This window comes from Sinocyclocheilus anshuiensis, unplaced genomic scaffold (genome assembly GCF_001515605.1).
Source record: "Sinocyclocheilus anshuiensis isolate Anshui unplaced genomic scaffold, SAMN03320099.WGS_v1.1 scaffold617, whole genome shotgun sequence".
NCBI lineage: Eukaryota > Metazoa > Chordata > Actinopteri > Cypriniformes > Cyprinidae > Sinocyclocheilus > Sinocyclocheilus anshuiensis.
The window spans coordinates 557,915-571,304 of NW_015539890.1; the positions used below are offsets into that span (position 1 = coordinate 557,915).

The 13,390-nt window shown below is 34.6% G+C and overlaps 1 protein-coding gene across 1 annotated transcript in view; it reads right to left on the reverse strand.

Annotated features, from left to right (window-relative positions):
- Positions 1–4,219: 4,219 nt before the first annotated feature.
- Positions 4,220–13,390, reverse strand: part of LOC107685756 (integrator complex subunit 7-like) — a 20,206-nt gene continuing 11,035 nt past the window's right edge. Inside the window, exons 13-20 of the mRNA XM_016482460.1 lie at positions 11,927–12,133; positions 11,601–11,795; positions 11,360–11,463; positions 10,239–10,307; positions 9,930–10,062; positions 9,721–9,819; positions 4,793–4,978; positions 4,220–4,674 (exon numbers count right to left, since the gene is read on the reverse strand). Coding sequence (XP_016337946.1) covers positions 4,387–4,674; positions 4,793–4,978; positions 9,721–9,819; positions 9,930–10,062; positions 10,239–10,307; positions 11,360–11,463; positions 11,601–11,795; positions 11,927–12,133 — 1,281 coding nt within the window. The 3' untranslated portion in view covers positions 4,220–4,386. The remainder of the gene's footprint in view (positions 4,675–4,792; positions 4,979–9,720; positions 9,820–9,929; positions 10,063–10,238; positions 10,308–11,359; positions 11,464–11,600; positions 11,796–11,926; positions 12,134–13,390) is intronic.

Consider the following 13,390-nt stretch of genomic DNA (forward strand, 5'->3'; position numbering starts at 1 on the left):
AAACTTTAAACCGCATAAACACATTTCATTACCCCAAATACACAAAATAATGTTCTTTTTTAGCAACGTCATAATTTTAGACCCCTTTAACTTATGTGTTCAAAAACACTGATTCATTCACAAACAAAAAAGGTGACAGGCTGCATCCGAAATCAAATACTTCAAGCACTTTGCAAGATTTCATAATAGGTTTACACACACACACACAATCTGATTAGAAATAATGTATATAGCTACCAAATTATGGGATTACATCTCTGCCAAAATTCTGCATGCGAAAGATCATATTTTGAGCGTGCAAAAGTGTGTTTTGCACACGCGCGAACAGAGTTTTGTGGAGAAAATGTTTGTCTCGCAAGGAAAAAAGTATTTCGAGCACACGAAAATCAATTTTGCATTTAAAATAAGTTTTTGGATTTGTGCAGACCTTCTCTTTTGCGTGTGCAAAGTTTCACTAGCTTGCTCCCCTGATAGGACCAGCACCACATCCTCTTGTACCACTCTTTCAAGAATTAATCTTCCAGAATCTGGCAGTAAGTTCTGGGAGATCATTTTTAGTCCATCTCGAGATTTTATCTGTAGAAGATAACCTGCTTAATAATTATGCACACCTGAATATAAGGCGTTTTTCACTTCCAGTCTTCATGAACAATAATATAGGTTATAAGTGATTAAATACAAGATAAATAGTAGTTATTAAAATTGATGTTGTTTGGAATTGGTCAAATGTGCTTGGAAAAAAATATAATCAGAATATCAACTTGCATAATAATTATGTATGCACTGTATTTTCCCTCTTCCGCTGTCATCAGCAATTCAAAGAATGTTGTGATTGGTTCTCAAGGCAGCCAATCAGAATTTAGCAGCCTCGTCTCTGATTGACTGGAATTATGGCATATTGTAACGCTGGGTTGTGTTGAGCAAGCGAGCCGTTGGCATTTAGAGAGCACTGAGGGCGGGCATCAGGTGAGCAAGCTAGTGAAATGTTGCACGCGCAAAAGAGAAGGTCTGCACAAATCCAAAAACTTATTTTAAATGCAAAATTGATTTGTGTGCTCGAAATACTTATTTCTTTGCGAAACGAACATTTTCTCCACAAAACTCAGATCGCGCAGGTGCAAAATGCATTTTTGTGCACTCAAAATATGATCTTTCGCACGCAGAATTATGGCAGAGATCTAACCCTATACCAAATAGGCTATCGAGATGTTGTGGTCAATGTAATATCCAGGCAATGTTCAGTGATTTTAGTTTTATGCACAAAGAAGTAATGCTTAACATTTTAATAAATTCAGCAAATTTCTGAGAATTCAGTTTTTACCCTTTACAGACATATCAACCATAAATTCACACGTGATTTTGGACAATTGTGGCAAACAAGTATGTCTGTATTTCTCATATATTTTGTTATTTTTCTATTGTTTACACTCTGTGCCCTGTTTTTCCCTCAATGTTTCTATTGATATTTTTCTATAATGTCTACCGAACGAGAGACGCAAGTTAAAACTTTAAGATAATTAATTACAACGATAAAATTATAAACCCCTACAAGTTGTTCCAAGCCCACATTGTTCATAGCATTTTACAAATTAATTTAATTTAAAAGAATATACTTATGTGTCAATTAAATGTAATGTTTTCGAATTTGTTTTTATTTTATTTTCATTTTAATTACTTCTTATAAAATTTTTAATGTAATCTGTGTTAAATTTAAATTACCAGTGTATTTTACAACACTATAAATTATATATAATGTAATATATAGCTTTTTTTTGGCCTAATTTAATACTATCTAATATGTTTAAATAATATATTAGACTTTATCCTGAAGTGCACAATGGTGATAGACATGCAATTCAAGGCATTTATTCAACATCTGCTTTAATCTTTATTTACAAACATCTTTCATTCCGTTACATCCATTTTATGATAATTGCCATACACTGTATATTTCTTACTTCTTTAGGCATTAGAGAAAGTGTGTGACTCTTCTTTTTCTTCATTTATCCTTTTTAACTTTTTCTCTGCCCAGCTGAAAGGACCAGCTCTTGTTTTTCCTCTCTTCTTAGGCTTCTCTTGACCTTCTCTTGAAGGATGTTGGTTCTCTTTCTTAGGACAAGGGCTGTAGTCTACACAGAACAGCCTCATCATTCGTTCATCCAGTTCCTTAGCCTTTCGTAAAGCATCAGCTTTGGAGTCTGCACATTTCTTTTTCCCAAAGTCATCTGACTGTTGCAGAACTATAGGATGGACCTTCTCAAACACGGCTTTCTGCTTCACCTCAGCTTCCAGCGCTTGCGGGTTTTTAAGTTTTAAATGTTGCTGGTTCTCCTTCTTGGGAGCATTGCTGTAGTCTACGCAGAACAGCCTCATCATTCGTTCATCCAGTTCCTTAGCCTTTCGTAAAGCATCAGCTTTGGAGTCTCCACATTTCTTTTTCTCAGAGTCATTTGACTGTTCCAGAACTATAGGATGGACCTTCTCAAACATTGGTTTCTGCTTCACCCCAGCCTCCAGCGTTTGCTCGTGATTAGTCTCAGACTCACTGGAAGGTATTGTCCTCTCTGTGTGCTCCACAGACTCATCCTCTTCAGATTCAGTGTCCATTAGGATGAGAGATGAAGTGGCTGGCTTTGGCTTCACCTCAGCACATTTAGGAATTTGTCTTGAAGGAAGCATCACTCGCTCCATCAATTGTTCTTCCATTGAATGTGACAGAGATGGGGGTCTGAATACTTTCCGTACCCACTGTATATACACCATGCAAAGAACAATAGTGCTATTCATAAAAATACGGACATAAATGGTCTGGGTCGATTAGCAATGTGATACTACTACTAACCCAGATTCAACTGCAACATTGAAGAAATGCAGTTTCATTAGCTTTACTTGAGTGAAGAAAGATTATACATAAATACACAAAGAGGTTTGTAACAAAATAACTGTGAATGTGAGGCAGTGAGTTCTGTGAATTTAATTACAATATTATTAAATTGCTACTATTAGTGGTCCTTGTGGAAAAGATAAGTGCATTCAAATATTCACTTCAAATCTTAGAAAGTATATATTTTTATCATTTTAACTATATTATTAAATGCAATCATAAATTGATTAAATTGGAACTTTATAATTACAAATGTGTAGTTAAACACTTTAAACACGATTTACAATTTTCGGTTGCACTTAATTTTTTAAGTTGTCCTTGTTACAGTGTAATTAAACATTTAAGTACTGAGTAATATTAATCAACTACATTTACTTACTATATGGTTAGGGTTAGGATTAGGGGTTGGCTTAGGGTTACATGCATGTAATTATGCATAATTTACCTTATTATTATAGTAAGTACATGTAACACGTGTAACAAGGACACCTTAAAATAAAGTGTTACCGAAACTGATACTAAAGATGTTCATGTAGGCCCATTTACAGCTCATGGACTGTTTCAATCAAATGTTTTTTTTCAGTAGCTTAAATGAACAATTCAACCACAAATACAAGTTTGTCATCATTTACTAAACCCATATGCATTATTTAATAATCAAAATGTTGATGATTAGATGAACTATCCCTTTAAAAGACATGATTAGGAACCCTAAGACATTTACCTCACACAGTTCCCCAACAGTCCCGCATCAAACGGTGTAAAGATCTGAGACTTTTTATGAGGCTTTATTTGTGTCTTTACAGCACAAAGAAAGCAGAGAGAGAGCGAGAGAGAGAAGTTGGGAGAGCTTTTTACGAGCATGACAATTATTATTAATTTTATTTTTTAATTTTATTGTGAAAGTTAGGGTGAAAAAGTCAATATATTTATGTTTTGTTTTTATAAGTTTGAAAATGTTTAGAAATGTAATCGAGATCAAAAGGTAAAAAGATTTTATATAACTTTGTTAATTTATTTTATTTTATTGACGTTAACATTTCTGTAACAATTTTACTACCCCCGTAACTCCAAAATGAACAATTTATTAAAACCCAAGATAACAAAAAAAAATCCAGCCCTATATAAGTGCTTAATATAACTACCACAAAAAGTAATAGACTAATTTGTATCTGATAAAAAAAAAAAAAACACTATCACACTTGCTTCTGAAGGAAATCCTCCTTTAGTATTGATCTGATCCACCATAACAGAGTGAACAGAGTAAAGAGACACATAATACAATAAATGCAAATTGTATTTTAGTTTAGTAATTTTATTTAACGTTTACACGGACAATTATTCTGGTATACAACAGAAAAGAAAAATGTAAGCCTATTTATTATTACATAAGCAAAAATAGCCAGACAGCTGTTTCAACTCATACAAAACAGTAGAGAAAAGCCCAGAAGTCCTATAAATCCGCAGTATACCGGCAGTAGGCAGTTGATGAGGGTTGGAGGTCACTGGCGGGGTAAGATGTTCCTCTGGGGTCCTGGCTGTGGGCCGGTCTGCTGCTGCTGTAACTGATGCCGCAGCTGCTGGGAATAAGGGTCTTCCAGAGACTTTACTGATACAGTGATTTTTGGTCCCGTCTTCCATTCGATCCCACTGGTGTCTACAACCGAGGCTTCAACAGAGACCATGTGTGTGCCCAGGATGGAGAAGTTGAGCAGGAACTGTGTGCTGAAGTAATCATTATGAGGCTCCACCTTCTGCTCAATCTCGTTCGTTTTGGAATCAAGAGGAATCTAAAGAAAACATTGAGAGCATGAAAGGACACAACTGATCCTTCATTACTGCTGGAGAAATAGTACTGGGGCGATCAACAATGTGAAGAAAATGTTTTGGACTCTTGGTTGAACTGACCTTGAAGTCGGATCCGGGTTTTGTCTGTAGAGTAGAGCTGACTTTGAGGCTGACGGCCTGGATCTTGCGGAACAGGCCTGGAGAGGAGCCGTGCTGCACCACCCCCTCCACCTTTAAAGTCAGCTGCTGGTTGTTCTGCACTGGGATTGGCTCGTTTGGTGTACGAGGAGATGGAGAGAGAGCAAGCTAAAACAAACAGCATTTTAAAATGTTATTTATGTTGTGTGTGTGTATATATCAGGGTTGCTGCAAACTTTGTACAATCATATTTAAGACTTTTTAAGACTTTAAGACCCAAACAGAGAAAAAATAATACCATTTTTGTACAGCAAAACAAACAGCTATTAACAGTTTTAACATGTTAATGTTTATTCATCAAAATCAGTAACGTCAAAACCGACACATCTCAGTATATTTTTGTAGATTAGAAGCCCTTCTCTCAATTTCTTTATACAACTTATCTAACTCCTCTCTCTACTCCTTGTATCATCTTCTTAGTGTTAGACTTTGTAATCAGTTCTTTGTAATCAGTTTTGACACATGTAACAATTTTAATTAAATCAAATGAATAACACCAGAACTGATACATCTCAGTATTATATTTCTCGTAGCTCAGAAGCCTTTCTCTCAATCTCCTTATCCAATTCATCTAGCTCCTCTCTCTTCTCCTTGTAGCGTCTTCTCAGTGTGTTTGACTTCGTAATCAGTTCTGCCATCTTTGTCCCTGTCATACTCTCAGCTTTATCTGCATCTTTTTCTAGGGTCTCGCACACACTGTGGATGGTTCTTCTTTTCTTCCGTAGAACTTAGTTCATCTTCAGCTATTTTTCTTTTAGTCATCTGCTCATCCTTTGTCTTTTCGATCCCACTGGTGTCTACAACCGAGGCTTCAACAGAGACCATGTGTGTGCCCAGGATGGAGAAGTTGAGCAGGAACTGTGTGCTGAAGTAATCATTATGAGGCTCCACCTTCTGCTCAATCTCATTGGTCTTGGAATCAAGAGGAATCTAAAAAAAAAAAAAAAAAAAAAAAAAAAAAAAAAATTTCCAAAAGACCCAAACAGAGAAAAAATAATACCATTTTTGTACAGCAAAACAAACAGCTATTAACAGTTTTAACATGTTAATGTTTATTCATCAAAATCAGTAACGTCAAAACCGACACATCTCAGTATATTTTTGTAGATTAGAAGCCCTTCTCTCAATTTCTTTATACAACTTATCTAACTCCTCTCTCTACTCCTTGTATCATCTTCTTAGTGTTAGACTTTGTAATCAGTTCTTTGTAATCAGTTTTGACACATGTAACAATTTTAATTAAATCAAATGAATAACACCAGAACTGATACATCTCAGTATTATATTTCTCGTAGCTCAGAAGCCTTTCTCTCAATCTCCTTATCCAATTCATCTAGCTCCTCTCTCTTCTCCTTGTAGCGTCTTCTCAGTGTGTTTGACTTCGTAATCAGTTCTGCCATCTTTGTCCCTGTCATACTCTCAGCTTTATCTGCATCTTTTTCTAGGGTCTCGCACACACTGTGGATGGTTCTTCTTTTCTTCCGTAGAACTTAGTTCATCTTCAGCTATTTTTCTTTTAGTCATCTGCTCATCCTTTGTCTTTTTCCTTTTTTCCTCATCTAGGTACATTCTGTACCTGGTCCATGCAGTTGCAGTAGTTTAGCAACTCTTTTGTAAGAGGTACCTGGGTCACTGCACCATACACTCTCACATGGTCTCAGATAAGTGTTGCTGTAAGAGCTGCACAAACTTCCAGTTAACACTTGGCCCGTCCATTGACACAGAGAGCATCTTGCTGAGGCAGAGCTCTTTTGTACCCTCCTACAGAGAAGATACAACAGGAAACGCAAAGAAAAATAAATTCTCAAAATCATTGTGTACTTAGTAGCAAAAACTTATTTAGATGATCACAACCTTTATTTTAGAATTTTCTGTAATAATTTTTTACATTATTTGTAATTATTTTTAACCTATTTTTATTTATTTTATTTATACATTCATTTATTCTTATATTTATTCATGCATTTTTATTCATTTGTATTAATTTATTCCCACAATCCCACATTTATTTATAGATTTATTTATACATTAACTTATTTTTATTTTTCCATGTGCAACATAGAAGCATAGTAAAGAATAAATAAAAGTTAAAAATAATTAAAATAGGATTCAATTTTATTAAAGGAAACACAAAGAAAAAAATCAGTTCTCAAAATCATTGTGTACTTTATAGCAAAAACGTATTTAAAAATTGCTATTTAAAAATTCAAAAATTGCTATTTAATTGCAAGTTTAAAATACAAACAATTGTATTTTTATGATCACTTAAGATGCTGTAGTTTGATTTTAATCAAAGCACATTGATAAACAATCCTCAACTTTCTAAAACGGTTTAAACAAAGCTGTAACGTTACAATATAGCCTAACATTCATGAGATCAGGGATTATTGCAGGATGACTAGACTGAATTTTTGATTTAGTGTAAAGTGTTGATGGTGTAGGTTGTAAACTATTCTAGCACTGTAGCCCCTAAAAATCAAATACACTCATTGATTTTTATTTTGAGATAAGCATTCACTATTTATGTATTTTTGTGCACTAATAATGTATTTTTGACTTGCCTTGAATTTGTCCAATAAATCCTCAGCTGTGGAATGGCCCCGGAACTGAGAACCATAGTAGCGGGAGCAAACGTACGTTCCCGTTTCATCCGTTGTCCAGTATCTGGCATGAAGGTCTAGTTGTTTGTTTTTTGTTGTCCTGTTCATGCTTTCGTCGAACATAACGACGAACGATTCGTCATTAATTTTTGTTGTCAGCTGTCTTTTAATAAACGGCGCGATACCAAACCTGGCTATGTACGCAGTTTTATCTCTGCCACATGTGAATGTTTTTACATGCTCCGAATCGGGAAACATTGCCTTGAAAAGTGTGTGGATGTCATCGTTTGACATATATGAATGGTGTCGACTTATCGTATGCAGAATCCACAACAATTCAGCCCTCAGGGTACAAGTCTGTGAAAAACTCGACGAAACACTTGGCTGAACATTGTGATTCAGACCAACATTACCAGTCTGTGATCCAGCAGGAGTTGATGTACTAGGTGCAGACACGTAAGACTCCATTGGCACCGTACTTTTTCCGAATACTGGCGTAACGTCGGTGCTTTTCCGATTTCATATGGGACTCCACCGCTTTAACTCCCATTGTCCCGAGTTTAAAGGTTTTTTGGCACATCTTGCAAGTCGCCTCATGCTCGTTGCTTGTACCAACTAACCAATCTCTATATTTAACATCCTCGAGCCAAATCGCATTGAACTTGCATTTACCCATTTTGTTCTCCTCTTCCTTTCGCGCGCACCGCGCAGGACAGTACGTACACGCTGCCGTAAATGCCGCGCACGATCACATGAGCAAGCAAATCCACAAAAAATAATAAATCGTATAACGCTAATTAGTTTTAATTTTGTAAACTTTTTAGATATGTCTAAGACAAAATGCCATCTACAATTTAAGACCTCGCATAAGTAAAAATAAGACACTTTAAGACTTTTTAATGACCTTAAATTTGCAAAATCAAATTTAATACTTTTTAAGACTTTTTAAGGACCCGCGGGAACCCTGTATATATATATTAGGGGTGTAACGTTTCACAAAATTCACGGTTTGGTGCGTTTTCGATATGGGGGTGGAGGGTAATAGGTTACATCGCAATATTGGAAATATTTATTTTTAAAACCATGAAGGCGAGCTTATGGATATCACATAAGCAACGTGCAAACTTTGCGCAAGAGTTATGTAAGAACAGTAAGAACGTCTTAATCTCAGTCAGTTCACAGTGCAGAAAGTGAAAGTAAAAACGTAATGACGGAGCTATTGAATCTACTTCAACATATGCTGATAACTAGAGTTCGACCGATAGTGGATTTTGCCGATACCGATAGCTAGGTTGGACCACACTGGCCGATACCGATTAATTACCCGATAGTTTTAAAATTGATACTGAACAAAAACTAAAATAGTGCTTTATTAACAAAAACAGTACTGAACCAAAAAAAAATTATAATAATAATAGTAAATGTTGAAATTAACACACTCTAACAAGGAACAATACTTACACAGCTTTCATTAATCTTAATGCTACAAATGGACTCTTATTTTAAAGTGTTACCATTTCATTTCAACTGTCATGCTTAAAGATGCACAAAGGCTATAGCATTAAAATTATATACATATGGATATTGTATGTATACTCTCACACTTGAACTGCTTCTATTCTTGAACACTTGATGATTATCTAATCAAAATAAAAGCGCAGCGCTGAGTCTAGGAGAACTCACCAATATCACACACACTCCGGACGCGCTGCGTTCAACTCGAGCAGCGGTCTAAAACAGTTTATTTAAATCACCAAACAGACACAAGTTTACTTCAAGAATGAACAATTTGGCATGGATGAGTTTGAAGTTCGGTGTTTAAAAAACGGAGCATTGTCGATAACCGATAGTTCCAGCAATCAACAATCGGTGCCGATTAATCGGCAAAACCGGTACATCGGTCGACCTCTACTGATAACGGTATATAGCTAACTGTTTTAATTTATTCCCTTAAGGAATACTAAATCGTATAGGCACTGTTAGAATTAATTAAAAAATAAAAAATACATAAAAAAACAGTTACCGACCAACTGGCAAGTAACACCATTTCATATACTCGCCATCACAGGTATTACTCGCATTTGAAGGCAAAAAATAAAAATATTTTATTTTTTCTCTGAATTTTATCACCGTTAAAGTAAATAATTCACAGCTAATTTTTCATTTAGCAATTTATAAACATTAATAAAATAGTTTCATTTTTTTTATTTTTTATAGTAATTTTTCATAATAATTATACAGATTACTTACTTTAATGCTGGTGGATTGAAGCTTCTGGAAGAAATATCTCTGGAATGACAGTGGTACCTTCAAAATGGCTATAACAGCACCACACAGACATCCAGTGTGCTTCAAACAGAAAAACAAAAGATGCATTTAAAGTCAAAATGTGCCTATAAAAAGAATCCATATGGATTACAGACAGGAACAGTCGGCCAATGAAAACCTTAAAACATTACCAGGTAAGAGACAGGAGGGTGCTTCCTGCTTAGGTTTTCCACTTCCTCCAGGACATGATTGAACACAGCCAGCATTCTGAGTTCATAATCGCTCTCTGACAGCACTGATCCGTGTGTGCCAAACTCCTGGAAACTGAACCACAGAAGCCTCATGGATGTCTTTACAGTACGTGCAAATGAAATATTCAAACTAAAATCTAGTCTTTATGTTGTGCCTAATAATCTTCCAAACCTCTTGTTGTGATCCCATATTGAATATATGAAGCATTGTTATTAAGTTAAGAGTGGTAAATGTTAGAGTATTCTTACCTGGCCGTTTGCGGATCAATTATTAAAGCCTCAATAACATAAGATACAAGCAAGCAGCTTTGCTGTTGTCTAAGAAAGGTTTTAAGGAAAGTACAGATGCTTGGCAAAATATCTTAGGATGAGGCCTTCATTCATTGTGGCCTTGCAAATGCCATATTTAGTTTGAAACAATGGCTAAAAAGTAAAGTGTGTTACTTTTGGAACAGTATGAACAAAATCACTAATGTAAACAAATCTGTGACACTGACCATGCAAACTCATTTTGTAGAAGTTTTTATAATTTTTTTTTTTTAAATAATTTAATTTAATTATTTAGGGTTAATATATATCATTTATAATTTTAATATAATTAATATAAATTATAATTTTAATAGAATTAAATATAAATATACACAAGCATTCAAAGTTTAAATTTTTTTTTCATGTTTTTGAAAGAGCTCTGCATTTATTTGATAAATTACAGTAAAAACAGTAATATTGTGAACCATTTTCTATTTTCATATATTTTAAAATGTAATATTTTTCTGTGACAGCAAAGCTGAATTTTCAGCATCATTACTCCAGTCTTCAGTGTCACATGATCCTTCAGAAATCATTCTAATATGCTGATTCGCTGCTCAAGAAACATTCCCCAGTACTATCAATACTGAAAAGTTTTCTGCTTAATATTTTTGTGGAAACGGTGATAAAACGTTTCGGGTAAGTACGATTTATTTATTTTTTACAAAAAAAGTTAATACATTTACTCAGCAAGGATATATTAAATTGATTGAAAAGTGACATTTATAAAGACTTTTACAATATTAGAAAAGATTTATATTTCAAACAAATTCTGTTAAATTAAGATTTCTATTCACCAAAGAATCCAGAAAAAAATTGCAGTTCAAAAAATTATTACAGCTCTTTAACCACTAGAGTATATTATATAAAAAAAATGATGAAAGTTGTTTTTTTAATTAACAAATTAATGTATAATATTAATATAAATTTATAATAAATTAAAATAGAACCATTTCACAAGTGAAACTGCCAGTTAAATTACATAATCAGCCAGAAGACCTCTAAATAAATAAATAACTGTTTTTGCACACAGATTGTCCTCCAAGGCAAAAAAAGGATACAGTTCAACATTACGGAGGGTGGCGTAGTCAGCATCAAACGAAGACTGATACAGGTCGGCATAGCGAGCTGCCAGACTTCGAAATTCATCCATGGCTAATTTCATCTACATCCAAAAAAAAAAAAAACACACACTAACACAATAAACATGCCATTCTCATAGAAGAACTCTTAGAAATAATTTTAGACAACATAATGAGGCAACCGCAGGAACACAAACGGTATGCAGTATGTTTTGAGCACCTGTGTTGATATGCGTCCGCAGCGCTGCAGCTCGCTGCCTGAGGACAGAGCGATGGTGGTGGCGATGGCAGGAGGGGGGCTGGTCTTCAGACTGTTGCAGGTGCAGATGAGCTGGGACAGGGCCTGAAGAGTGTCTATCCGCAGCTTCACAAACTCACACTGGAACGTCAAAGGACTCAGCGGCGTACTGGCAGCCTGAAGACGAAACAGGATTACAGTCAGTCACAAAAAACTCTTCTGTGCTGCTTCAATATGAATATAAATCAACAGAGGATAATAGACAGCATACAAAAAAAGCAAAAAGAGGATGACTGGCGAATCCTGACCGTGAGAGACGCAATTCCCTTCTGGTAGGATTTGAGTGCTTCAGAGATGGCGCTCATGGCTGCGCTGTAGTCTCCATCTGAAAGGCCGCTGAGGCACTGCTCCGCCTGAGAGAACTCCATCAGACTGTTCAGCCAGAAGTAGAAGTGCTCTGAGGCCACGCGGGTACGAAGACTCTGGTACAACTCCCGAGAAAAATCATGGCAGCCCTGTGGAAAAATTATAGATTGGAGAACATTGGAAAGAGCTCATTTTACACTGTATTCAGCTACTAGCACAAAAGTGTCTGGGGGAGTCTCATGAAAACTATCAAGAACTATCCAGGTCACATTTTGCCCTAAAAAGAAATGAAATTAAATAAAAATGAAATAAAATCAAATGAAAATGTCAAATGAAATGAAATGAAATAAATAAATGAAATAAAACAAAATAAAAATTAAATAAAATGTAAAAATCAAATCAAATCAAATGGAAAAAATAAAATAAAATAAAAGTCAAATAAAATGAAATAAAAATGGAAAAAATAAATGAAATAAAACAAAATGAAATGAAAAATACAATTAAATGAAATTACATTAAAGTTAAATTAATTTTAAAAATAAAATGAAAAAATGAAAAAATAAAATAAATGAAATAAATTCAAATGTAATAATAAAACAAAATGAAATGAAACAGTAAAAAAAGAAAAAAGAAATCAAATGAAATTAAATGAATTCAAATAAATAAAATTATATGAAAAATTGAAGTGACATTGCATTAAATGAAATAAAAAATATATATATTAAAATTAAACAAAACAAAACGAAATGAAATAAAATAAAACAAAATGAAATAAAATAAAATAAAACAAAATGAAATGAAAGATTTTAAGGTAGACTGTTTTTTTAGTCCCACTCCTGCAAGGTTATATTCCGCACCCACCCGCTCCCGCTATATATTCTCTTTGTTCGCCCGCTGTCCACTTAGAATAATTTTCTTCCCTACCCGACCGTTCCCGCTAAATTTAGATCTCGTTTCCAGAATCTCACATTTAAATTTCTGCTACTGAAAGAAAGAGAGATGTGCTAACAAATAAAAGTGTAGTCTGCACAAAATTGTATTTATATAATTCGTCTTGTCAAGAGTCTTGAAGTTATTGACAGCAACTGCTGCCAACACAGTAGGGAAAAAAAGTGTCACAGAGAAAAAAAAATAAAAATGTAGGTTGTACAGAAATAGCCTAGCTATTTTTATACGTCTTGTCAAAATACTAAATTCGTTTAACATTTTGCTGTACACAGTAGGAAAAGTGTTGCAGAGAAAAATAAATAAATAAATAGGCAACGACATCTTTCATTTAAAATGATAGGCTAAGCAAAATATAAACAAAACCGAGTTGAACGTCCTTCAAGGACAGCGCAGCCACACTTTGCTACATCCTTATTCTGCTCTGTCACTCATCGACAACCTGCCTGTTCTGTCTGAGG